General features: G+C 33.2%; 2 protein-coding genes across 2 annotated transcripts in view; one reads left to right on the top strand and one right to left on the bottom strand.

Annotated features, from left to right (window-relative positions):
- Positions 1 to 743, bottom strand: part of LOC129216165 (endoplasmic reticulum resident protein 44-like) — a 40,566-nt gene extending 39,823 nt beyond the window's left edge. The window contains exon 1 of the mRNA XM_054850336.1: positions 555 to 743. Coding sequence (XP_054706311.1) covers positions 555 to 599 — 45 coding nt within the window. The 5' untranslated portion in view covers positions 600 to 743. The remainder of the gene's footprint in view (positions 1 to 554) is intronic.
- Positions 744 to 1,133: 390 nt separating this feature from the next.
- The window catches only part of LOC129217506 (zinc finger CCCH domain-containing protein 15-like), a 33,855-nt gene continuing 7,011 nt past the window's right edge, over positions 1,134 to 27,977 (top strand). Inside the window, exons 1-8 of the mRNA XM_054851818.1 lie at positions 1,134 to 1,402; positions 12,878 to 12,979; positions 14,802 to 14,907; positions 17,611 to 17,757; positions 21,750 to 21,841; positions 23,806 to 23,988; positions 27,476 to 27,544; positions 27,621 to 27,698. Of these exons, the coding sequence (XP_054707793.1) occupies positions 1,331 to 1,402; positions 12,878 to 12,979; positions 14,802 to 14,907; positions 17,611 to 17,757; positions 21,750 to 21,841; positions 23,806 to 23,988; positions 27,476 to 27,544; positions 27,621 to 27,698 (849 nt within the window). The 5' untranslated portion in view covers positions 1,134 to 1,330. The remainder of the gene's footprint in view (positions 1,403 to 12,877; positions 12,980 to 14,801; positions 14,908 to 17,610; positions 17,758 to 21,749; positions 21,842 to 23,805; positions 23,989 to 27,475; positions 27,545 to 27,620; positions 27,699 to 27,977) is intronic.

A 27,977-nucleotide genomic window follows, 5' to 3' on the forward strand; every position in this document is an offset into this window, starting at 1 on the left:
GCAGGAAGATTTAATAAGTTACAATAAATGAATAAAATAAAAATATTTGAATCAAAATAACATTGGTCTCTCATTTTTTAAAAATGACATAACATTGAATGAATTGAACATCCTCACTCCCCCCGTGTTTTACTTTGATGCTATGTCAATTTCAGTTTGTACTTTCAAGATGAACAGAATTACTTTTATTTAAGAAAAAAAAATATATTATAAGAATCTAGCTAACGAACATTAAAGGAATAATACTTCAACATGCGTTTAAGAATCCGTATTACATTGACAGTTAAAAAATGGAATTTTAATTACAATGTAGACTAGGAAATATAGTAAATTTCATATAGATGACAAAAAGATTTATTCTTCATATCCAAACAGAGGTGAATAGCGATAAATCTAACAAAATTTCGAATTCATTTGAAACGAAAATTGAAGAAATGTGTATTCATCATCAAGTTCTTAAAACATGTTTATAGAAAATAATGGATAAATCAAAACATTTACAGCAAGTTTTAAGTGTACTTATTTGACATCATTAATATTTATTCGAAACTTACCGATGACAAGCACAAGTATGATAATAAAAGGACAATACGAAACATTCTGAAAGAATTTAAAACTGAAGAAAGATTTTTTTAGATTTTATTTATTTCACAATATGCGGATACCATATTACGCAAAGTTTACAGGTCGGTTTTTAATAAACGTGTACGCCGAAAGATTATTTAGCTCCACACGTAATTTTATGTTTTAAGGCGGAGATGGTAACCGCAATAATAATCCACCAGAATAACTGAGAATAAAAAAGGGACTCCAGCCGTGGCTTAATATGGAAATAGAAGAAGTTTTCCCCTCTCCTTCTGAAGCTTTAGAAATAAACTTCTACGAAGAAAATTTGATCCTTCGGAATATTTCAGTTTAATTAGGAATTAAATTTTTCAGATTTTCAAAACCCCATTTCATTTTATGGATTGAAAAGTTAAATCTTCAATGGTTTAAGAAATTCAACAGAAAAACAGATTAAAGTTTTTCTGAAACAGAGTTTTTTGCAACAAAACTATCTTTTGAAATGCTTTTATTTTTTATTGAATCGATTAAATTTATACTTTTTCAATTTTTAAATACCAGCGAAAAAAAATGAGCGCTGGCGCTAGCCTAGCAGAAGCACATAGCCGTGCGCTGTGCTGTACGTTATTTGCCTTGTTGGGTAAATAATTATGTGCTCTGTTTATCTAATGATATTTTAATTTTGATTTTTACGTTGTAATCTTTATATATTCTTCACGTTTTCGCTGTAATCTTTGTCTCTGGCTGTCGGTAATAAAATTTCATCATGCCTCCCAAGAAGAAAGGTCCAGAACCCAGCAAAAAAGCGGATTTAAAGAAAAAGGAGAAAATTATTGAAGTAAGAATTCATCGTATTGATATTTATCTTGTATGATTTCATATATAAAATCTTGGTCTTATCTTTAATCCTAACATGGCGTACTTTAAATAGTTCAACTAGCCACGTTATTTTTCTTCAGTCACTCAAGCAGTGAATGATTTGTTTACTTCCTCCAAATTCAGTTATACCATAAAACTAATTTATTGTTTGGTTATAAGATTTTCTTTTTGCTCATAGGCAATGTTTTATTCGACCTTTGTATTACTAATAAATCAACGATTCATTAATGACATACTGAATGGCATTTAGTGTGTTAGGCTTTGGGAATACGTTTTAATGGTTTTTATTATCATGATAAATATAAGGAATTATAATAGCTCGTAACATCTGTGTTCTGTCTGCAGCGGTTTCTAATGGCAATGTATAAGGTTTTGCTCATTTTAAAAGAAAACTTTGGGTTCATTTGAACATTTCAGTCAGACTTGGCTTTTAAAGTGTCATCTGAGTTGTACAAGTTGCCTTTTTAAGGCTAAGAATTTCTTCACGCATAAATAATTGCTCAATTTTTTTTTGTGTAATTTCTCTTTTATTTCACATTTTTATTTATTTTGTTTCATCCCCCCAGTGGCGTATGTATGTTTTTATTTTGGAGAGGGCCCATATAATCAAGATTAGCCCCCCCTCCCCTCACTTTTTTTGTAACTTCAATTTTTTTTGAGGGGGGGGAGCAACAGTGCCCTGATCTTTTTTTCGAGCTAAGCAAGGACTTCATATTGTCACCTATTGGCACAACCAAAAAATAGTCTTAGGAGGGCACTCTTTAAAAATTCTCGCTTTCGATGGGAGGGGGTGAAGGGAGGTCCGGGGGTTCTCCCCCGAAAATTTTTTTGGAATTATAGTCTTAAGAACGCAGTTTTAGACGGTTTTTGGTAATGGTACGGGGAGGAAAAAGTCGGGGGGGGGGGGGAGGGGGGATCGGCCTTCTACGGAAATGTTTAGAAATTGAAATTTTTAAAACGCCATTATAGGCTATATTTTTTGACATTAGTGTAATGAAAGGAATGGGTCTTTTTGAAGTTGCCTTTGATTGATTTCAGTCTTCAGTCTTTCGCTCTCCCAACTGAGCTATTTCGGCCTTCGATTGATTTTTTTTTTTTAAATAGAGCAAAATCCACCATCCCTCCGCTCAACTTTTCGAAATTGAAGTTCTAAAAACGCAGTTTCGGAATAATTTCATTGATGTTACGGGCAGGGCGGTTCTGGGACTCTCCCCAAAAACTATTTGAAATTTAAGTTATAAAAAACGAAGTTTTAAAGAGATATTCAGTGATACTGGATGGAGGGATTTAAACGCTCTCCACCTTAAATTTTTCGAAACTAGTTTTTTTCGCTTGTGTTGTGATTATGTAAGATTCGAATTAAAGAATTATTCAGATCAAAGAAACTGATTGAAATGAGATTGAATCAAGATTTGCGCTTACCTGAATTTATTCCCGTTTGAGACATCCTGTACCGGCCTGGAAAGGAAGTATTTGGCACATAGAATGGACTTCGAGAATGATTACACGAATTTAATTTCTTTCGAGTTTAATGGAGATTTAAGACTACATGATTCAATTTATATCAAGACCAAGCGGTCTCAGCGTGCTTACACAGACATTTGAAAACACATGACTAAGAGTTAAGAGTTTACAGTCTCTCTTATGCGCTAATTGACTTCAGCTCCCTCTATCAATGTTTTGTCCGAAACATCTTCCGGGGGGGGGGGCACAGTCACTAATCGGCAGCAGTCGTATATATCCTATAGCTCTGGTAACCTCTCCTGTGGCGGTTCGGATGCTGATCACTCGGGTGATGTCATCCTTCTCTGGAAATATTTTGGCGATTCGACCTAGGATGAATCCTTGGGGTGAAGCTTTGTCTTCCACCAAGACCATTTGTCCCAGTTGCAGTCGACGCCCTGCTCTGGTCCACCGGGTCCTGGATTGAAGTGACTGCAGATAATCCTTGGACCACCTTCTCCAGAACTGCTCTTTTAGCTGTAATAACAACCTCCATCTGGAATAAAAACTAAGATGATTATTAGCGGAGTCAGATTCTGGGATTTCCAATAGAGGTGACCCGATCAAAAAATGACTAGGGGTAAGCGATTGGAAATCGTTAACGTTGGTAGATAGAGGCGTCAGTGGGCATGAATTTAGACATGCTTCTATCTGGCAGAGGAGAGTACTTAGCTCCTCAAAATTTAGAAGTGCTCCTCGAGTGATTTTTACCAGATGACGCTTTGCTAACTTGATGGAAGACTCCCATAGTCCCCTGAAGTTAGGCGCATACGGTGGGATGAAGTGCCACGTCACGTTTCTCGAAGCACAATAGTCTTGCACAATTGGGTCTTTGACCATTCTTATGAGTTCTTTTAGGTACTTATGGTCATACGGCAGAGTAGGATGCTTTGACAGGCGACCACCAACTCGAATAAGCCCCTCGGCATCTAAGAAGACATTTAATCTCAAAAGTCGAATTGAAGTGGGAGTAGCCCGGTTTTTTCTCAGGCAGTTAATCTCCATGTTAAAAGTCTCCTGTTGAATTTGTAGAAGAATGCACTTTAAAGACCGATCTAGCTCCGGAACAGTCAATGTCCCTGAAAGTCTTTCCTTGTGCTTCAGATTGTAGAAATAACATAAAATCCACCCAATAACCCTAATTGTTTTCTTATGAGAAGAATATCTTTAAAGAAGGCTCTGCTCTTCAGATGCGGTAGTTGCTAGGAAAAGATCCTCCTCAATATGTGAATCGTTCCGAACAACATCTGGAATTGTAGGCGGACTTGCATAATTTGAAGCATCTTGGAGTCAGGTTGGTCCCGTAAGCCAAGTCTTATGATCTTTCAATTGGTTAGGAAAGAGTCACCTGCTAGCACAGTCGGCTGGGTTCTCCCGGGAAGGAATGAAATTCCAGGACTTAACATTTGACATGGATAAAATCTTTGTAACTCGATGACGAACAAATTGGTTTCCGCTTGAGGGTGGATTGGCTATCCAACTTAAAGTGATGGTTGAGTCACACCATAAAAAGGTTTTCTCATTAGTGAGTGACAGTGTTTTTTGAATAGTGTTTACCAGTTCTGCGAGCAATAATGCTCCACGTAACTCCAGACGGGGTAAAGTCAATTCTGAGCTGGTGCAACTCGAGTTTTTGCTGCAACGAAAGATACGCGCACAGTCTCAGAAATAGCAGGGATGTAAACCACTGCTGCGTACGCCTTTGTGGAAGCATCTGAGAAACCATGTAGCTCAATTGCTGTGGCTTTAGCGCATTGCAAATACCTAGGTGCAGAGATATCCTGTAAGACGAAACTTTGAGACTGAAAGGTTTGCCATTCATCGAGCAGATAATGAGGTAAAGAATCATCCCTACCTATTTTAGTTTTCTAAATCTCTTGCAACATTATTTTCAGTTTAATGGTGGCAGGTGCGATAAGACCAATTGGATCGTATGTTTTAGCAATAACGGAGAGTAATTGACGCTTAGAATTTACATGTTCTATAAGGACGGCCCGAACCCGAAGACTGTCCTTAGTTCCATTCCATTCAAGACCCAAGACTTTCTGATTTACGTCATTTTGAAAGGAATAGGTATCTGTAGAAGCTCTCATGTGATCAGGAAGATTCTCTATTACCTCCGGGTAATTGCATGATCATTTGCGCAGAGGGAAACCCCCACTTTCCATGAATTTTATCATTTCGTGTATTATGGATCTTGCTTCTCCAACAGATGCAGCACCGCACAGTAAGTCGTCGACATAAAAATGAGTAAGCGATAATTCTGACGCAATCAGAAAATTTTCCTTTTCGTCGTCACATAGTTGATGGAGGGTACGTAGAGCTAAGAATGGCGCTGCTGACGTACCGTATGTCGCAATGTTGAGACGAAATATTTTTAGAGGTTCATCTTGATTATTCCTCTACATTATTCTTTGATAATCTTGATCTTCCTCAGCAATACGAATCTGACGATACATTTTGGCAATGTCAGCCACAAAAGCAATGGGATAAGAACGAAATGTTATCAAATTGCGAAATATGCGAGTCTGAAGTTTAGATCCAGTAAGAAGAATGTGATTTAGAGAATTTTGATTAGAGGTTCTAGCTTTGGCATCGAACACTACGCGTAATTTCGTGGTGGTGCTATTTTCATTGACCACACCATGATGGGGCAAATAATAGTGTGGGACCTTATGGACATCTTCAGATTTTACGACACTCATATGATTAAGTTTCTCATACTCCTTCATGAATGTGACATATTGTTCCTTCAACGCGAAATTTCTATCGAGTTTCTTTTCTAGGAGATGAAACCTTTGATGCCCTTGGGTTTTGCTTTCTCTCATATTCGAATTTACTTTTATTGGAAGCTTTACAATATATCTTCCATTTTCATCTCTTTTAACGGATCTCTTAAACAATGTTTCCGCGAGTTCATCATCTTCAGTTTGAATTTCTTGGATGGGCACAGATTCCACGGTCCAGAATTTTTGTAAAGTCTCATTTAATGACCCAGTAAGGTGGGACACAGATTTCCGATCACTGTGGCAATGTCCGACTTTGCCTGCCAGCACATATCCTATTTCTGTTGGCAAGGCATCTGGTGTTCCGTGCTGGCCTTGAAGAGGAGGGCCAATGATAAGACGTGTGGCTAGCTCAGCCCCTAGCAAAATGTCAATCTCTGATGTGTCATAGAATGTGGGATCAGCCAACTGAATCCCTTCCAGGTGAGGCCAAGAATGTTTTCTCAAACGAAAATTCGGAAGAGGTGAGGTTATTTGATTTACTACGATAGCATTAATTTTCAGAAAATTTTTAGGAAAGTGTGCGAAGAATTCAAAGGTATTCGAATGAAGAGAAGTTTCAGCCATAAGGCCATTAATCCCTATCAACTGATGAGATGTGTTCTGAAAATTTAATTGTAAGCGTTCCGCACATTTTCGAGTGATTAACGAATTTTGGGATGCATTATCAATCAATAATTTACACTGAATTACCTCTCCCGAACTACCCTTCACATTAACTAATGCTGTTGACAAAAGTACACACATTGAGTTTTGCCCCGCATTATTAGACGCTGCTCATACTGAATGTATAGGCTCTGGAGCCACAGTATACCTATGCAACAAAGTATGATGGCGCAAAGCACAACATTTACATGTGTATGAAAGTTTGCACTCCGATTGACTGTGATTATCCCTCAAACAATTTTCGCACAACTTGTAAGTTTGCACGACACCCCACCTATCATCAAGGGGCATATTATTGAATTTTGCACATTTGAATAATTTATGATTTTGTTTGCACACAACACAGATATTTCCTTTCTCTATAATTGTACTATTTACAACAGGCTTACGGAATCGATTTGAATGACCCATTTTATTTTCCCGATTATCCATGGGTTTACGGTTTGAAATGCTACTATCAGTTCGACTTTCCCTTTTGTTTTCCAGACTTCGCGCTTACTTTTCCATAAACGACTTAAAACTCTCTAGACTTGGTATACTGCGATTATCTAAAGTCAATTCCCATCTTTGTCTAACCAACTCATCCAATTTGGAAAGCATGAATCGAATTATCGTTAAGTCACTTAGAGCGTTAGACTCCAAACCTAATGTTTTTAGATTTCTGACTGCTTCATTGCATCTATCTAACAACTCCAGTAGACCTTTCGAATTATCAACCTTTGTTATTTTAGACGAAAACAAGTTATTTATTTGAGCTAAGGCTAAAATGCGTTTGTTTTCAAATCTCTGACATAAAATATCCCAGCAGTTTTTTAAGTTCTCTCCTTGGAGGGAAAAGTCACGAATTAATTTGGCTGCACTTCCACGAACAGCTGTCTGGAGATATTGTAATTTTTCTAAGTCTGTTAACTGACTGTTGTCAAGAATTGCTGATTTAAATATTTCTCTAAAACTAATCCAATCCTCTGTATCTCCATAAAAATTCATCAAAGGCATTTTCGGGAGTTTAAGAGTTTTTGCTTCCGGATCGTTTCTTACCTTCTGATCAGCGGATCCCGAGTTCTGTGATACAAAGATTTCGATTTTAGCTAATGCTTCAAGCACTTTATCTGACGTTTGAATGTATTTATCATAAAACTCCTCATTATCTTCAATTAAAAGGAATGCTGATTCCAAACCCCCTGCTAAATTATCCAATTTTGTTTTTATGCCCATTAGAAATGCAATGTTTTCATTTTCCGAAATTAAAGTTCCGACTTTATCACAGTATCTAATACATTCTTTCGACAGAAATGTGAATTTAGACACCATTTCACTCTGATTTTGCTTTTTTGATTTCGGCATATTAATGCTAAGAATCTTCTTACTATTGCAATATCTAACTTTTCAACACCAAATGAAAGAAAAAAAAAATGTCCCGCAAGGAAAAGAAATTTTAGGTTTTGCCACTCACTACTCATTCATGAAAAAACCATAAACAACGCAAAGAATCCCAGCCAAACTTTGAACACATGGCGCCAGGCGATATGAGGGGGAAAACCAGATCAATCTGCTATGCACAACGAAATCAAAATGAAATGAATTAGATTTTCGCAATTTTTTAATTTATTTTTACTTTTTAATTAGCTTCTTTACCCTCGAAAGCTCTCCGGACTGTGACGAATTATGTGTTGTGATTATGTAAGATTCGAATTAAAGAATTATTCAGATCAAAGAAACTGATTGAAATGAGATTGAATCAAGATTTGCGCTTACCTGAATTTATTCCCGTTTGAGACATCCTGTACCGGCCTGGAAAGGAAGTATTTGGCACATAGAATGGACTTCGAGAATGATTACACGAATTTAATTTCTTTCTGGTTTAATGGAGATTTAAGACTACATGATTTGAATTATATCAAGACCAAGCGGTCTCAGCGTGCTTACACAGACATCAGAAAACACATGACTAAGAGTTAAGAGTTTATAGTCTCTCTTACGCGCTAATTGACTTCAGTGCCCTCTATCAATGTTTTGTCCGAAACATCGCTTTCAGATATCATACGGGAGCAGTCGAACCCTCCACCCAAAATCATTTTGTAATTGAAGTCTTAAAACCGCGACTATGGACCATATTTGGTAACGTTATAGGGGTTCGGCCATTTTTCGAAATTGAAGCTCCGTAAAAGCAATCTTTAAACGACTTTCGATGCTTTCAGAAGGCAAAGCGTTTGGTATTGTCCCCTGAAAAATTTTTGACACTGAAGCCCTGAAAACGAGGTTTGATAAGTTCTTTAATGGTTTTAGTGAATGGAGAAGTCTTGCAAAGTGTAGCATTTTGAAGACTTTCCTATATTTAGACAGACTAAGAAAAAGAAAAAAATGGGGCGAGGGGGGGGGGGGTGAAAGAAATATGAGGTGTTGGACGAAATAATCAGATAAATAGTCGGTAACTTTTAATTATTATTTTTTTTTTTTTCAAGTTCTTTTCCAAAGCAATTCAGACTTTTTCCCTAACATTAGGCATCTTTGGAAAGGAAGAATTCAAGAATCCTCCTCTAAAAGGTAAAACGCAATTTCAGGTCATCTTTGGAGACGTTTAGACGAAAGGAGAGGTTCCAGGTATCTTCCTCCGAAGCTTTTCAAAATTGAAGTCTTAAAGGCACAATTCCAGACTATTTTTTGTAGTAACCTTAGTGAAAGGGTGTTCGTTTGGGGACCCTCCCCCGGAAATGTTTTGAAATTGATGTCTGAAAAACGCCTAAATAAATGCGTCTTTACAACCTCAATTTCTATCATTACTCCAACCGAACAACTGAAAAGTATTTTAAATGTCTTGCAGGGGACACGAGTTAAGGAGAGAAACATTTTGAAGACCCTTCTTTTCATACAGACTAGAAAGGGGAAAAAAAGAGGGGGGAGGGGAATTTAATTTGCTAAGTAATAAGCTGCATCTGTTTAAAAAAATTAAATTAAAAAATATCTTTTTGGAAGAAATGAGATCTTTTTCTCAACATGATTTGCTTTTCTTTTTTTTTGAAATAACCTCGCTTTCCCAAGACATGTTCTTTTTTTGAGTAAGGGGTACAGATCCCCTGACCCCTTTTGAACACCATTGCATAGTACGAGCCCAGCTAACGCAAGGTTCCCAAACTTTAATGATTCGAGCAGCACAATTTTAAGAATTAGAATTTTCTCACAGCATCCTATAGTCCCTTCGCGGCACCCTTCACCTCCTCCTGCGGCAACCAGTTTGGAAATCTCTGATCTAACTTTTTATAATTTTTACTATCAATATCATACCAATAGTTGACACCAACAAGACACAAGCTATAGTACAGCTTGAGGACTTTGTATTTTCCAAGGGATGACGTTTTACTTCATTTGAAAAAAATTAAAGAGACTAAGGCTCCGGGACCTGATAATATTTATCCAAAAATTTTAGTTGAATGTGCGGAGGAACTAGCAGATGTAATCGTAAATATTTTCAATGCTTCTTATAACTCGGGGACAGTGCCAGAGGACAGGAAGCTGGCTAACATTACACCGCTCTTCAAGAAAGGGTCTAAAGGGAGTGTGGGAAATTATAGACCTGTGAGTCTAACTTCGGTGGTTTGCAAAATTTTTGAAACATTGATAAAAATTAAGATAGTAAATTTTCTAGAGACTAATAATCTATTGACTAGTTTTCAGTACGGTTTCAGGAAAGGCAAATCTTGTGCAACTAATTTATTACATTTCTATGACAAAGTTACCATGACTTTGGACAATAAGAAGCCTGTAGATGTTGTTTACATTGATTTTCAAAAAGCTTTCGATAAGGTACCGCATGTTGCTCTACTTAGCAAATTAGCTGATATAGGAATAGGAGGGAAAACTTTCATTTGGGTAAAAAAACTGGCTGACCGGAAGGAAACAAAGGGTAGTTGTAAGGGGAAATTACTCTAATTGGAGTGAGGTTTTAAGCGGGGTTCCTCAAGGATCAGTGTTAGGGCGTGTTTTGTTCATTGTTTTTTATGAACGATATTCACAAAAATATTTCTGGGAACATGAATTGTTTTGCTGATGATGTCAAAGTTATGGGGATTGTAGATAATGAAGAACAAGCAAAACAGCTGCAAGAGGATCTAGATCATATTACAGAGTGGGCTGATAAATGGGGTATGGCTGTTAATGTTGGGAAATGTCAAGTGCTACATTTAGGGCATGGAAATAAGTGTACAAGTTATTATTTGCAAAGTTCAGTCATTAGTCAGGCAGACAAAGTTACTGATCTGGGGGTCTTAATAAGTCAGGATTTAAAGTTTAGCCAACAGTGCAGCATTGCTAGTAACAAGGCCAATAAGATGCTTGGGTTTATCAATAGATCTATTTCAAACAAATCTAAAGAAGTTCTTCTGCCCTTATATAGAAGTTTGGTAAGATCTCATTTGGAGTATGCTGTTCAGTTTTGGTCTCCTTATCTTAAGAAAGACATTAATGTATTGGAAAGGGTTCAAAGGCGAGCTACAAGGCTAATAAAGGGACTTTCTCACTTAGACTATGATTCCAGGCTTAGAAGGTTAAAAATGTGCAGTCTTAAGCAAAGAAGAGACCGAGGGGACATGATTCAGTTGTTTAAATTTATTAAAATGAAAGATGTTACGGGGTTGAAGTTAAGCACTGAAAACAGGACAAGGGGTCATTGTTTTAAGCTATTTAAATCTCAGGCTAACATGGATATTAGGAAAAATTATTATTATAGCAGGGTAGTGGAACCTTGGAACAGTTTACCGGAATAGGTGGTAATGAGCAAGGGAGTAGATAGTTTTAAGAGGGTCATTGATCTTCACTGGGGATTGTAAATTGACTACGACCAGTCTAGCTGGGCCCAGAGCCTGTTGCTGGTCGTCACTTTTGTATTTGTATAATTATTTATTCTTTTTTTTTTGTAGCTAAAAGTTTGGAAATTCTTTGTGAGCAACTAAAACCAAAAATAACTTAACTACCTTTCGCAAAAAAAATTCCAGATTTTGGAGGGGGCCCGGGCTACCTCAGCCCCTCCCTTATATACGCCCTTGCATCCCCCCCCCCCTTCGTAGTGTAGCTGCTTCTAATTATAGGATAGATATGTAAGCTTGCTTAACTGCTCTTTCAGTTTTTTTTATTATTATTTTTTTAATTATAATCTGTGAATCTACCTGAAAATGGTGAAAGTTCTTTCTTCTGCAGTAGATGTAACTGATGCACTTAAAATGTTCCTCACAAACTTCTCTACCATAATAATAAACCCATGCTCTCTTAATTTCCCCCACAATCCTATGATGAACAATTGAAAATATCTTCAGTTAAACACTAGGTATCTAATTTCGAATGCTTTCCGGTCCTTTATAAACAAAGGGTAGGCCATCAAGTAGGTTGGATTGTTTCAGACTATCCCCTTGCATCATTGGATTTAAAACCTGTACAGTGAATTAGACCACCGACATTTTTTAGGTTGGAAGTGAAGATTCTTCTATTAAAAAAAAAAGAATTTTTTAATGATTTCTACAAATTATTGAATAAAAAGTAATATAACTGTGATACTTATGTATACAATCAATTTTATACATTTTCTTTCGTATTTAGATAAAAACTTATCATTGATTCCCCCCCCCCTCTCAAATATCCAGTTTTTGGGTATTTACTCAATCCACATCACTAGCCGTGTATGTTGATCACTACGTTTATCTTTTCTCTGGTTTGTGTGCTTGCATTCGAAATTCAAATAAATGTAAGGGGAATCAACGCGGACCATTGAGCATGTCATACCAATCTGAATAAGTTTGGTTTGGTTTATTGAAAACATACGTTTCGAGTTCGTTTACTTGGTCACACAGGACCTGTTTATGAACTCATGTCCAGTATGACAGATAGCACAATACAGGCACATGGTTTAGGATAGAATTAACAGCACAGAGAAGGAAGTTACAACCGGGGGCAAGGGGCGGGAATCGAACCCACCACCTCGGGATAACTACAATGACGGTCGAACCAACTGCGCTATACCGAGGCCTCAATCTGAATAGCTTTAATGCTATTAATATTTCTTTATTTGTAGTTTTGACTAACAAATAGCTACTTTTCCTTGAGCAGGTAAAAGGCAGTAATTGCAAATTTTTCATTTATTTCATCTTTGTTGATCTATGGTATTTTAGTTTTATTGCACAAGCTTGTTTATTTGGTTTCTGCTGAAAAAAAGCCTGAAACACACCTCTAATTTCAATATTTACCTGTTGTAAGTATTTAATCTAAAAGTAGTTTCTTCAAATATCTCGAAAACCCATTTCTCCAGATATTGCCATTTACCTGCCCCAGGGAATGTGACTTCATTTTTGAACATCCCCCCCCCCCACATGCAATGACAGTTAAAATGGGACTGATCTTTTTTTTTTTTTGTTGAAAAAAATATTTGGTTGTATTACTATTTGTTGTAACAAGGTTTTACTTTTAAGTTTGTTTACTGTATGTTGCATTTTTAGGACAAAACTTTTGGATTGAAGAACAAAAAAGGTGCAAAAAACCAGAAATTTATTCAACAAGTACAACATCAAGTAAAAACAGGGAACCAAAGTGCTCGAAAGGTAACTAATGCACAATATTCTTTTGCTGTAAATTTTTTGAATTTTGTTTCAACATTGTGCTTTAAAAGTAGGTTTTAAAAAGAAATTTTAGCCATTTAATATCTTCTCCAAAAATTGAGCTTCACAACCCTAAGCTACTTTTTTTTTCTTTTTTGCAGAATCAAAAGCATCAAATCTTGATTCATAGCCTATTCTTTTCATTTTTAAAAATTAGAGTTCTAAATAAAATTATTAATTCCCCATCAAAAAACACATTTTCTAGCGTTTTATTCAATTATACATCTTGCTCATACTCTCTATTTTAGTTGATAAATTTTGATAAGGCTCTTTCATTTGGCTAGCGAATTCCAAATATTGTTTATAAAGTTCCATTTTATAGGGTTAAAGATTGTTAGAAATAAGTACAGTAAAACCCCTCCTATTGACACCCCTCATATGTGGACAATTTTTAATTCTCTGATTCCAAGACAAATAACATTATTAAACCCCTCTCCTGCGGACAAAAAAAATTGTCTCTTTGGTGTCTGCATTAGAAGGGTTTTACTATAGTTGAGCACATTTTGAAACCAAAATTTTAATTTTAAAAATTATCATTAAACATTAGTTACAAGGAGAGTTTGATAAAAACTCCTGTACTGGTGGGGGAAAGAGGAAGTGTATATCTCACACACGGCTGCTGAGAACCAACTATATTCTAATTCCGAGTTGGGCCCCTTCAAGGAACGGGCACCTAGTTTCCGTGTAGGCTGAAATGGCCTCTTGTCGGCCCTGATCTCACACTGGATGACACGAACAAATGTGTTAATTTTTTCGTTCACATGTGTTTCAAGACGGACAGCAGAGCGTTAAACAGTCTAAGTTATTAAAATCATTTTTGAGCTCATTTAAATGAAGTTTAAGATAAAATTTCAGAAGCTTTACTTCAAATTTTAATTGTGTCAACATTTTCTCATATCAGTTTTTGGCTAGCGGAATACTGATGCTTAATTCTCCTTTGCTATCTCATCTCTCTTTGCAGAACATTTTTCTGTTTCATTAAATGAAAAGGAACATATAAAGTGATAGATTAAAAAGCCAATTTTTAAAATGTTTCCAAACATGAGGTTTCACACTAGGGAAACTGTATGAATAGTAAAGTACTTAGTGCAGTAGACTATACTTTGTAGATGATGAGACGGTTGTAAAAAAATCTTAATGCATATAGTTTTACAAAAGAATTATGTTTTGCTTGCCCCTTAGTAAGTGTTTCATAAAATTATTAGTACTGATAGTTAGTAAAATTGTACTAAATGAGATGAATCATGTAATATTTTTTTTTTTTTTTGAGAAAAGAATGTAGGTAAGTTTTTTTGTGGGGGGGGGGGGGGAGATATATCATCCAGCTTTAACTGGTCATTAATAATGGTTAGAAAACTTTTCCTTGTTGTTGTTCTTAATTTCAACAATTATGTCCTTTTAGTACAGAAACTTCTGCTTAACCAGAGATCCCTCACACCTGTTTTCCTAGTGTACTGTATTTCTTTGTTGTAAACAACCCAAGACTTTTTCTCTTTTTAAACGTTTTATTTATTCAGTTGTTTGACCTTTTTGTATGTGTGTGTGTGTTTTCTTCTCTATTCGTTGTTAATTGTTTGTATGTTGTGCTCATTTTATTTTGTGTATTTTGTACTGTTGTGCCTCTTACCTTCGGGCCCTATGTGATACTATGTGGTGCATAGGGAGTTTCTTTTTGTGTCTAATTAAAAAAAAAAAAAAAAAAAAAGTGTGTTTGGTTAAGATTATTAATTCCTCAGTAAGAGATAATGCATATGATCTATTTCAGGCTGAGCTTTTAAAACCTGCAGATAAAAAGAAGGATGACAAGAAGAAAGAGCTTGATGAATTGAATAATTTATTTAAACCTGTGACTGTACAGAAAGTGGAAAAAGGTTTGTATTAAACTACTGCATAAATTTATATTTAAACATAACTTATACATCGGAAGTAGGTAGTGACCAGAAAAAGGTGCAATAGTAAGAAGTGTTTTAATCAAATCAGGTATAAAAGTGAATACATTGTAGAAATTATAGTTGGGCTTTTTAGAAAAACTTTAATATAAGTGAGTAGTACTGACTCCGGAATAAAAGGGCCTCAGAGGGAATTCTGAAAAGGGTTATGTTTTCTTCAAGGCACTTACGAGTCCAGGGATGTGCCAATTGAGCCAAACTGCTCCAAAAAACCGCTAAATAGACTTTTCTGCGCCAAAATCGGATAAACTTGCTCCAAATGCGCGATTTTGCATTTAATGTTGCAGTTTTTTTCAACATATTTGGCAGTTTTTGCAGATTATCATTAAGTTCATGCCTTTGGAACTTGTTTTTATGATTTTTTTGATTTAACTCCCGATTTTTCGCGCATTTCAAGATCCGATTGCATCTGCTTTTGAAAAACTCGATCATTTTAATTTATCTGTTCCTTTGACTGGAAAAATTTTGTATTGACTATTATTTTCAACCATTCTTATCATTTGTTTTTAGAAGATTAGAACTTGTAAGTTTGTTTTCTTGCCACAGCCACTCGAAAATGTCAATCCAGTTGCATCCAAATTGATTTAAGCAAAAGCCATCTGTAAAAATTAATATCGTTCACCAGTTTTTAATCTTGGGTTTCTTAAGATTTTAGGACAGAAAACTGGTCTGTAGTTTTGGTTGGAGACACTTAAGATTGCAAAAATCTGGGAATTCAAATTCTCTGGGGTAATGAATATGCAGATATTTCAAGTTTCTCAGATTCAGGCATTTTTTTCCATATTCTTAGCCTGTCTCTAAATTTTTATTTATTTATTATTTCACATTTTTTTTCACATTTATTTTTAAATTAATCTTTATGATATAATTTCTGAATCATTTTTTCCCCATTGTAGTTTCACTATTAATTTTGTGGTTAAATATCAAACAGCTAAAAATAAATGGTTTTAATGTTGCATTCGCTTGATCTTCAGATTTGTTAATCAAGTAGTTCAGTACATAACATGTATGCCTATGTTGAACATAAGTAAATAAATTATACATAGGCTACCAAAAAAAAAAAAAAAAAAAAGATTATTTATTAGCTTTTTAAAACTCACTTGTAACTTGCTGAGGTAAAGTTTTTAACTCTAACCATTATTTTTTGCCATCTTTCTTTTCTTTTCTTTTCTTTTTTTTTTTTTTGAATATGTTTTTGAGTTTTATGAATCAAGCAAATTTTAAAAATAGATATCAAAGCATTATAACTTAAATGTGCTCTAAGCAGTGATGTATTAAGCAAAGTAAATGTGTGAACTAAATTTAAATCAGAAGAAGTGTAAGAAAAAAGTAGAGCAGGGCAAAACTAATCTTTTGAGAAAAATATTTCATGGAAAAAAGAAAAAAAAAAACAATAGTAATAAATGTAATCAAGAGAGCTTCAATTAGTAGTTGGAATTATGGTGGTTTTGCATCCTTGGTCTCCTTTTTTGTTATTTTATCATGCCACACATGTTTCTGTGCATGAAATATACATGGTTGCTCCAAACTGATGTAAAATTAAAATTTTTGCAGCTGCAAGCTTCTCCAAATTTGCAACTTTACTGCTCCAGGCTGCTCCAAATTCACCATTTTACAATTTAAAGCGGCTCCAAATTCACCGTTTTACTGCTCCAAACCCACCATTTTCCTGCTCCCAAGATTGCTCCAAAAGCGAGTTTTGGTTGACACATCCCTGTGAATCCCATCCAGCTCAACAAAAATAGAATTTCCTGTTATCAACAGTGCAAAATACAAACTGGTTTCCTGCACCTTGATATTTTTCTTTTCTCTTTTAAAATCTGTTAATTGTAAAATGATTGATAGTTTCATGCCATTTTTTAAAATCTAATTAAACTTTTAAAAGCATAGGAACTGGGAAACTTGATTAGTAGAATTTTATTGCAAACTTCATTTTATTAAATTATGTTTAATAAGTTGTGAAGTATATTTAAATGGTTTAGTGTTTTAATCCCAGAAATGATATGACATGAATAAAAGAGGACAACAATTAAAAGGTAAGAGAAAGTATGGAGAGAAGTTAATTCTGCAGAACATTGCATTCAGTGAGCAAAAGGATTCTTTTTGGACCTAATCTTTTCCTAGGTGCTCTTTTCTCTTTTTATTTTCATTCAAATCCTGTTTTCAACTGAGGTGGCTGACGTACTCTGGAAGACATAGAAATGTAAGTTGGCTGCTGCCAGTGGTAAAAAGGATAATAAAGAGTCGTTGGACATCGGCCTTGCCAAATTGGATTCAAGTCTGCACAGTTTGCTGTAATGAGTGGTTGATGGTTTACTCATTGTGAGTTAAGATTTTATTTTGCTAGTTTGATGTTTAGACTAGGGAATTTAACTTTTAAATATTTTTATCAAAGTTTTAATGTGGGGAAAATTACTTGACTTTAATATAAATTTAGATTACTGTCATCAAGGTGCTGAACCCATTCGCGAATCTAGTCATGTAAGCAAATAGGCTGTTTGATAGGTTTAAAAGCTGTCACTTTGATTTATTGTTTGCATAATGTAAAAATTATATAATATATAATAAAATTGTATAGTTATAATTATTAATATATAATTGTTATGTTGAATATTGTGTTAACAGGTGCTGATCCAAAATCAGTGTTATGTGCTTTTTATAAACAAGGACAATGTACTAAGGGTGACAAGTGCAAGTTTTCACATGATTTAACTATAGAAAGAAAGGCTGAAAAACGAAATGTATATGTAGATGTCCGAGACAATGAAGAAGGTAATATTTCCGTTGTTGAAAATTAATTTATGAGAAATGTATGTTTAAAAATTAAATTGAGACAATGAGAAGCAAAAGGATGTAAGTGGATATTTTCCAGTTTTTAGTGAAATGCACTCCATGTTCTAATCCTAGGTAGCCTTTCATTGAAAAGTTTTTATAATTCATGCTGTATAGCAGCACCTACCAAAGCTACTAGTACTATCTCTTTCTCCAAAACAGAAGAGGTTCACCTGTGATTTGCACTAGTTATCTCAAAATTTTTGATTTTGGCACTTAGTGCATCTCTTTGCTTCTCACTGCCTCAATTGTAATTAGTATGTAGTTTTGTATTTTGCAAATACAATTATATATTACTGGTTACAATTGTACTCTCAAAACCATAACTCATATTCCTTTCTGATGAAATAGTAATAGGAAATTATAATGGTTTAGTCTGTGCGTAAAATTAGTTTTATAATCACATAAATTACAGGGATGAGATTCTTCAGGCTTTTGTTTGAATTTCAAGCTTTTTAACTCTCTGATGGTTTTGAACGTCTTATCATGCCCTAGTGAGCATGTTTCAAAAGCTATCTGCACTTATTTTTCTGATGTTAAACGTTTGTTGTCAGAGACGCAGGGCGATAGCTAGGCATTGATAGAAGGTAGAGCACTTGATTTACATGGCAAGTTACTCCAAAAAACATTTTCATGGGGAAGAATTTCACGCATCTTACTTATGACCTAGGACCAATAGAGGGTTAAGCAAATTTCAAACCATCTAAAAATTTGTAACCATCTTTTAAAAAAAATTTAGTATATGTCCATTTTTCTCTTTTTTGAAAACAGAAGAACTCGACTAAGCAAAGTAGATTTGTCCAGCATTGTACTCAAAATCTCACCAGTGCTAAGTTGTATCAGTTTCCTGAATGCAATCTTTAATGAGAATCTTAAATTTACAAAATGTTGATATGATGGATCATGAAAAATTTGTTGTAAATGTAATAAAATCAATTTAACAAATATTTATGCATACATACATACGTTTTTGAACAGTCTGCATCATTTATATTATTTCTAAAAAGCATTTCTGAATATCACACACTTTTTTAATAAAAAAATAAAACTTTTTTTTTTTAATTTAATTTTATTTATTTATTTATTTATTTTTTTTTTTTTTTTTGCAAAATTAGTTTTATGGTCTGTTTTCAGACTTTTTTAAAATTTAGCTTTATAAAGGTTAAATTATTGGCCAGAGGAAATATTTTTAAAATAAATTTCTCACACATTTTTTAAATGAATGTGATCTATAATTTTTCTGTCTTAAAGTTATTACATGCAGTTCTCTCTCTCTCTTTTATATTGCTAATGCTTTCTGGACAGCGGCATTTAAAGCATAAGATAAAAACTTCTTTTATCATTTCTTCTCTTTATTTTTCTTAAATTCTTTTCCTTGTGTATTTTTCTGATAATTTGTATTAACCTTTACAGATGTTACTCAGCAGTATGTGAAATATAAGCATTGTCCTGTGTAGTAAAGATCAGTTTGAAGACACATTCCCTTACTGCTTAGAAATTTGTCTATCTTTATCTATTCTTTTTTTTTTCCTAATAAATATTATTGTTGATTTTTCTTTTATTTTATTTATTTAATTTTTTTTTCTCTTTTTCCTTCAACAAATTAGATTTCCACCTTGTTAAGTATTTTCTATAATAGGAAATCCAGCTTCCCCTGACTATACTATCTTTTGGCACATTTATATGAAGATTTAAATAGCCATCATATAGAAAATTCTTTGTAGTTTTGCTACTCAAATCTCACTGGATCATAGCATTTAAAACTTCTGGGTAAATTCTCTCACTAACTCCCCTCACCAAATTTTTTTTAATAAAAATGTTTATTTGGCTACCAGAGGGTGAATATTTATTTGCAGGAAATCCATTGCTTTCCATTTACTACTTCAGGGTGGCGACAGATCAGGGAAATATCAAGGAATTTTGAAAAAATAACAAAAAATCAGGGAAAATTGATTTTATGAAGAAAATTTTTTTTTTTTTTTTTTGCTTTACAAAATTAAGTACTCTAATTCCCTACTCATTTTCCGCCAATTATCTGTTCAAAAAAAAAAGTAAAATTAATGAGGTGGGATTATACGCTGCTGCATATTTGTGCATCTTTTTTCCTCTACGTCAAAGTATTGAATCTTACTTATTAACCACAGGATGAACTTCCTAAGATTGCTTCTGTGTCTGTTAGGTTGTTTATTTTACCTAGCTTGAAATTTCCTTTTACGCTTTCAATGCTACGTAAAATAAACAGCCATACAGGCAAAGAGGAAGCCTTCATTAATGCCTGAGCTCCTTTGCCTTTATTCCATTGTCTCGAAGTAATAAGCGTACTGTAATCACGATTTCAAGAAGAAATCCGTGGTTTTTGAATTAATACTATAAAAGCTTAAAAGTTATTACTTCTTCACGTTTTTAATTTAATTCCTAAAATTGAACTTTCAATTAAAAAAACTTTGTTTTTTGCCGTTATACTATTTGTTGTCACCGCAAATTATAATGGTTTTCTTTTCTTCAGACTTAAGTGATTCTTTAATTTATAACCAAGTTGTATTCTTCTTTTATATATTTTGAAATTAACTAATTGTTTTTTTTCCTTGCATTTTAAAGTTGTTTGTTACAAAAGAAATCTTAAGATTTTTTTTTGTTACATACTGAAATCATTTGAAATAGAGTTAACTTGTGCACCTAAGTAAATATCTTTATTTTTTTATTGTTAAAATGCTGTATTCATTCATTTAAACCTATGTTCTTGATTAGAGAAAAGCTCCCTATAAATGAATGTCAAATGGTTTCATCTGTTTTGCATAAATAGGTCAATTAGTTATATAAGAATAACTATTTTACTTCTATTATTTCACTATTACTTGTTATTCTTGCAACAATTACTATACTGTTTGAAAACTTAATTCAAAATAATTTCAATTGCTTTTTAGTTCTATCATAAATACACATATGTTTTTAAGAGTAATTTTAATAGTTTCTTAAAATTCTTATGCTAAGTGGTTTCTGGAAGTAAAGTTTTTTTTTTTTTTTTAATTTTCTATTATCTTTCCATGTAGAAAAATTTAATATGCTGTTTTGTAGGCTTTTTTCCCCTCAAAAAATTGACTTGATATGTTTTTTTAAACCATTTTATTAAAAAAGTAGCATCTTTTTAAAATATATCTTTAGTTCAACAACTTTACACAACCTAAAACATTTAAAATACTGCATTTTATACAAACATGCAATGGATTTCAAGTAGAGCAAAGAAAGAAAACCATTATCATTGGTAACGTAAATCAGGAAAATTTGGTGAACTTAATCAGGGAAATCAGGGAAAAGTCGGGGAACTTTTTTTCACAGTTTCTGTCGCCACCCTGTACTTGATATTTCACTCTTTGTAAGGAACTTTTTTTTTTTTTTTTTTTTTTTTTGTATTTAAAAAGAAATTCCGAAAATGAGCCAGAGATGTATTTATTTTTTGATTATTATTGCTACTTAAAAAAATATATATATATCTTACATGTTTATCTGCACCTAATATTAAAAGGAGCAAATACATGCAATTAATTGCATATGCAGTTAAATTCTTCAAAGTAAAGTAAACTCCTGATCATCGGCGGTCAGATTATATGCGGGTCTTTTCACATTTTTTAATAAAACTTATGATTGTGTTATTGTTAGCTTTTAGATTTTACATATGTTTTTTATATTCAATGTTAGTAGCTGTGATGTAGCAATGTTTTAAGTTACAATTTAAATGTAAGTGTGAGTCTTATCAATATTTTTTAGCTATTGTAAATATTAAGTATTATTTTTTACCTGTTCAGACTATCAGTGGTTTTTGCTTTTCCTGTGCCATCCTATTCCACGGGTAGTCGAGAGTTTACTGTAGTTTGATCAACATTTTTTAAACTTAATTATGGATTTTCAAATTAAGATTTTTTTCTATGTTTTAGATTTAATGGAAAACTGGGACGAAGATAAGCTAAAAGAAGTTGTAGAAAAGAAGCATGGAGAAATTGATCGTAAAATGCCTAAAACAGATATTGTAAGTGCAGTATTGAATATAATTTTTTCCCAAATTAAACTAAAATGCAATTTCAATCATTAAAAAGTGTTTATGTATGTTTTGTATATAATATGTTTCTTACCTTTAATTTGGCACATATTAAATGGGATTGAAATGCTTAATGAAGATTTTTTTATGTTCTGATTAGCAGTGAAAAATTAAGTATCTCTGACTGATGGGCATATGTAAAAACTACACCAGGGCTTGCTTTATGTATTTCAAATTGTTATCGAGTAAATCATCCAAATTTTAAAAGTCTGAGCCAAAGGCTAGTTTTAATAAATTTTAATGATATTTTTATCCTAAACTAGATTCAGAAAGCAAAGTATTATTTTTTTTAAATTTAATCTTGGGGAAATCTTTACCCAAGTTATTAATATCTTGAGAAGTCTATAACAATCTTTCTATAGTTTTAGGGATTGTAGGGAATATTTTTTCTGTATTTGACAATTCTGAGAGAATTTTCCATTTTCCAATACTTGCACCAAATCGGTTATTCATCTGGTTTTGTGGAATTTGGCATGCAAGCTAATGCTGACTCAGTCCCTGTGTTTATTTATTAGTTTAAGTTCCTTATTAGAGGAAGCTGCTGTACCCACAGACAAACTTTACTTTTCAATTTTTGCTGGTCTCTGGGAATGGATAATCGATCGGAAAATTTTTCTGGCAGAATTTACAACTTGTCATCTAATTTGGCAATTTTTGTCAAGTAAAAATTTCAAAGCTTTCAACTTAAAAAAAAAAAATCTTAAAAATCATCTTTTTTGTCTGTGGGTACAACACCCTGTTCACCCAGCGGACATATAAAAAAACATATAAATAGGTCTGAGGAACTCAATTATACTCAATACATTTTCATAAGCCATTTTATATTGAAATACTTCAAACATCAGTAAAAAATAACATTAAATAAAATATCCAAAAGAATTTAAACTTTGAAAATTAATTGAAGATTTTTTTCTTTCTTTTTTAATTTTCCTTAATTTTTAACATCAGTGAACTATTTAAAAAAGTTATTAATCTTAAGAGTTAATGATGTTATGATTAATTAATATGTTTCTAAACAAAAGAATAACTTGATTTGTGATAGTATAACTCATTATGTACCCACAAAATAACTTCAATTTGTAGGCAAATTGAAACCTTTAACCAAAATTAACCCATGACAAAAAACTCAGTTTAGATTAAACCAACAAAAATCTAGAAAAATCGAGTTCAAATGAAAACAGGTGGGATTGACGGTCTGTAGATCCTACAACAGGTGGGGGGTTACTTCAACACTATATCTTCAAATCCTACTATAAATTCATCACCATTGTTGAAAGCAAATTTCGGACGTTGATGAGAAGGCACTATTTTGAGGTACTTCACATTGTAAGAAGGCTCGGGTGTGACCAAAGGAGACTAAAAATTTCTGTCCGTGGGTACACATGCTTATGTGTCCTTGAGTTCAAAGGTACTTCATTTTGGTTTTGCAAGCCAGTCACATCGACAGGACCACAGTTTTACAACATTAAAAATCAGAAACGGAAACCTTCAAAATATAGGGAATCATGATACCTGCAAAAAAATGACTAATACAATCCACGATGGACAAAAAAAAAAGAAATTGCTCATGTTATTTTTTACTTAGATCGTACTAAAACCAAAAAAATGTGATAGAATCTTAAATCTGTTTGATGGCGTTGAAACTTTCTGGGGTACTGGAAAGGGCTGTGACACACACGTTGAACCCCAATTAGGGTCTCTCTCGACGATACCTGGAATTTCCAGACCAACGTTCGTAGGTACAATCGTCCGTATGTACAGCAGCTTCTTCTATATATTTAAGTTAAACCTTTTTGAATGAATGATATTAGATTAGAAATATTTTTACTTTTTATTCCTTCAGTCTTTTTCCTTACTTTGAACTCATTTAAAAACATTTCATTCTTCAATTGCAGATTTGTAAATATTTTCTGGATGCACTGGAAAATAATAAGTACGGTTGGTTCTGGGAATGTCCGAATGGAGCGAATAAGTGTCATTATAGGCATGCTTTACCTCCTGGTTTTATCTTAAAAAAAGATAAGAAAAAAGAAGAAAAAACTGAAGAAATTTCTATTGAAGACTTAGTTGAAAAACAGGTAAGCACAAATTTTATTAACACATTAAAAATGTTTCTTTAGAAAACAATACTCTATGGAATTATTGAATTTTTAATATAACCTTATTTCTTAGCCAGATAACATAGACTTTGTGTTGACATTGACTTGGTGTCATGCAAAATGTCAAAAAACTAGAGAAATTTGTTACCTGAACACTTAGGGTGCTAGGGTGCTGTTTTGGTTCCTCTATCTCGTTATGGATTTTTTCTTGCTAGCAGAAACTTAGATGAGTAGGGAAGTAAATTGCATTTTTATTTTCTACCTTATAGAAACACATTTTATTTTCTATTTCCCTGTGAATGCTAAAGAACTGCAATGTACATAGTTTAATAAAATTTTTCAATTTTGAGTTGATAGTATTAATATTAATAGTATTTAATATTTTATATCCTTCAGCTTAACAAAAGAGGAGAGGATTTAAGTCTTTTGCATCTTGCCAGCGGCGCTCATATTACGATCACAACTACCTAAAGTGCAATGGAGTGTTTTAGAGGTTAATCCCCCTTTTCCGTCAGCACTTTTATTTTTCTTCATTTATCCCACCCTAGAACATTAATGTATTTATACAGTTGGCCCTTGTTTTGTTGTTCGTAATCCAGTCTGAACTCTTACTGGGATAAATACATATTTGTGCAATTTTTTTTTTTACAAATTAAATATTTTTGTAGTTGGAGCGTAGAAAACTTGTTGATATTTTAAATATCTTTTTACTTTCTTCTATGTCTAAAATGTAGAAGTATTGGCTTCGTGAAAATTTTTTGCATTTTGACTGATTTGCATGTTTTTAGGTGTGCTAAGTTCATTTCGACCATTTTTGGACCAGGTCTCTCTGTATGTGTGTGACTAGTTTTTAGTGGCCGCTCTAGAGCCAAACTAATGCATGACATCGAATGAAAATTTGATAGGCACATGAGGCAGTGAAAAGCAAAGGGATGTTAGTGGACATTTTCAAGTTTTGAGAAAATGCGTTTAAAGATAACGTCTTGGGAAGACTTTCATTGAATTTTTTTTCTTCCAAACAACGCTGTACAGCAGCACTTGCCAAGGCTACTAGTACTATCTCTTGCTCCAAGACAGAAGAGAGGTTCCTTGACTATTTGTACTGGTTATCTCCAAATTTTTAATTTTGCGCTTACAACTCTTTGCTTCTCACTTTCTCATATGTGACTTTATGTGAACTTGTGCTCCTTAGTTTTTGGCGTGAATTTTTCCAAGAGGGGTGGAGCAATCAAACCATGCTTCCATTATGCATGCCTGCTACATCTCAGGAGGTAACTGTACGAATTATGTCCATATGTTGACCTCAAAGGGTACAGGTGCCGATTCAATTTTGGCATCAATAGCTGAAAAAGAGGTGGTGCAATCAAATGTTTCTTCTTGTTTATTGAAAGTGCTATATCTCGAGAAGTAATGCTATGTTTTAGTTGAAGTTTGGAACAAATGTGAAGGTGCACGGAAACAGGCGTTGGTTTAACTTTTGCATGGTTGCCACACTTCCGTCCAAGGGACGGACTTCCGTCTTTTCAAAAATTTCTGCCATCAGATTTTTTTTTCCCATGTTCAAAATGATTTTTATAGATGAAACAAATCTTTACTTTGAATCTCTCACTCAAAAAAGGTCTTATTCTTCTGAGGATAAAAAACTGGCCCATCTGCTAAAGTTAAAAAGATAAGCTGTTTTTTTTTCCAAAAAATAATTAAATAAGTCACTTAATCTGTTGATTTCAACCATTCTTATCTTAATCTGGAAAATTTTATTAAAGTTTTTATCACAATGCATCTTATAGCCAAGAATCTCATACCTGAATTTTTTTTAATTACTAGTTTTTTTATGAAATATGAACTATTTATGTAACATGAACTATAAAATCTGAAGCTTTTTTCTGCAGTAGCAAATAGTAAGTTTTTTATTGTATTTTATTATTAAGTTCTTTTTCTGCTTTTACCTCCTAAAAATCTTGGACAATGATATGTTAGTTTTTTTTTATTTAGGCTTTAATTTTTACTTAATCTTACAATTTGGTTTTACTATATAGTTACAGCATCAAAAATTAGCATTATATATGTCTAAAACATCAAACAAACTAAGCACTAACATTTTGGTATCGCGAAATGTAGCCACGCGCTTTTCAGTCCTGGCCAATTTTTAGAGTGGCACCCATGAACTTTTGCACTAATGGCTCCAAGGCGGGCCGATTTTTGTAATTTTTTGTGTGAATAATAAAAATTAATGCAACAATTGAAAGATAAATTATATTGAAATGTTTTTGGGAGTTTAATTGTTGGAAAACGATTAGGAAAATCTCAATGTTTTGAAGTTTTTTTATCTGCTGCCATCCTCTGTTTGTTAACACATGAAAAATTTACATGTATTGAAAATTGGGAAAATTCTTTTGAAATTTAAAAAATACTTTCCAAAATTTATCAATGAAAAGCACTAGTAGGCGGCACAAATTGAAGAAAAAGGTGTGCAAAAAATCTGTTTAGTTTTAGTTCTACATTAAAAATTATTAATGAATTATAATTAAGAATGTATTAATAGGTAAAAATTATTAAATATTTGATGATTTGGTAAATATCTGGCTATTTGTTTCTCTTAAGATTAAAATTTTTAGATGACATACCCAGAAAAATTTAAAATGTTAATGAATTTTTCAGATTAGAGGGAGTGGGGAATAGTCAAGGAATAGCTAGACATAACAGAAGCATTGTGTTGTCTACATTAACTCGAATGTAGCTCAGAATAACTATTTTAAATTATTTGGCTAAAAATTTCTTTTCTGAAGGAGGTACAGAAATTTAATTTTCCTACTCTGTTACACATTTAACAGATGAGAATACAGTATAACCATAGTAAGATAAAAAAAAATAAAGTATCTGTGCATGCAACTCAAAACTATCTGCAAGTATATTAAATATACAGTGGGCAGATAAAATTTTCAGTAAGGCAATGCTTATTTTGCTTTCAATCATGTATTCATTAAAGCAAGAGATTAATTTCATTAATTTATCTACAGATTTTCAAGATAATCATTGTTTAATATTGATATTAATCTAAAATTTTTAAGCGAAGTACATATTTACAGTAAATGTATCTGCACAGCGGCAAATGTATCCTTGCACGGCGTGCGCGTGTGCATCTACATTATTTAGCAATGAATATAACTCTTACTTAATGATTATCAAAGGCTTGGAAAAAGTTATCAAATCAAGGAGCATAGACATTCAATGCAGTCAAAGCTGGGTCAGTCAAATATCATTAAATTGAGGAAATCGTTAAATCATGTATTGTTGAATCGAAGTTATACTGTATTTTGAATATTATTCTGATGATATCTAATCTTCAAACTCAAATTCTACTCTTAATTTTCTGACATCATTCTCAAAACATTCAAAAATAAAATAACTTTTTTAAAATTAAAATATATTGATTTTTTAAGCATAACTTTTTTTTATTGTATTTCAGAGAGCTCAGTTAGGCGTAAATTTGACACGAATCACTTATGAAACTTTTCAAGCCTGGAAGAAGAAAAAGGTAAGAATATGGCAATTTACATTGTATATTTTTTATGAGTGAACTTTTCTTTCATATTTTAATTTTTCTTTCATAGCTTAGAGAGAGACAAGAAAAAAATAGAAAAGAAGAGGATAGGAAAAGAGCAGAGTTTAAAGCTGGTCGGCATGTTGGGGTAATTTTCTTTCCTTTTAATTAGTAATCCAATTTCCATGACATAGTTGCTCAGTGGCGTACCAAAGGGGGGGCGGAGGGGGCGGTCCGCCCCAGGCCCCGCTTTGGCATAGGCCCCTAAATTTCAATTTTTGGTTTTCACCCATATTGTCGCATATCTTTGTTTGAATGCTTAAACAAGTTGACTTAATAAATTATAATTTTTTTTAAAGAACAAATATTTGCTCACAGTGACTCCTCTTCGGGATCAATGGAGGGTTTATGATACCCAGGCCCCGCT

The sequence above is a fragment of the Uloborus diversus genome, chromosome 2, assembly GCF_026930045.1.
Source record: "Uloborus diversus isolate 005 chromosome 2, Udiv.v.3.1, whole genome shotgun sequence".
NCBI classification, from domain to species: Eukaryota; Metazoa; Arthropoda; class Arachnida; order Araneae; family Uloboridae; genus Uloborus; species Uloborus diversus.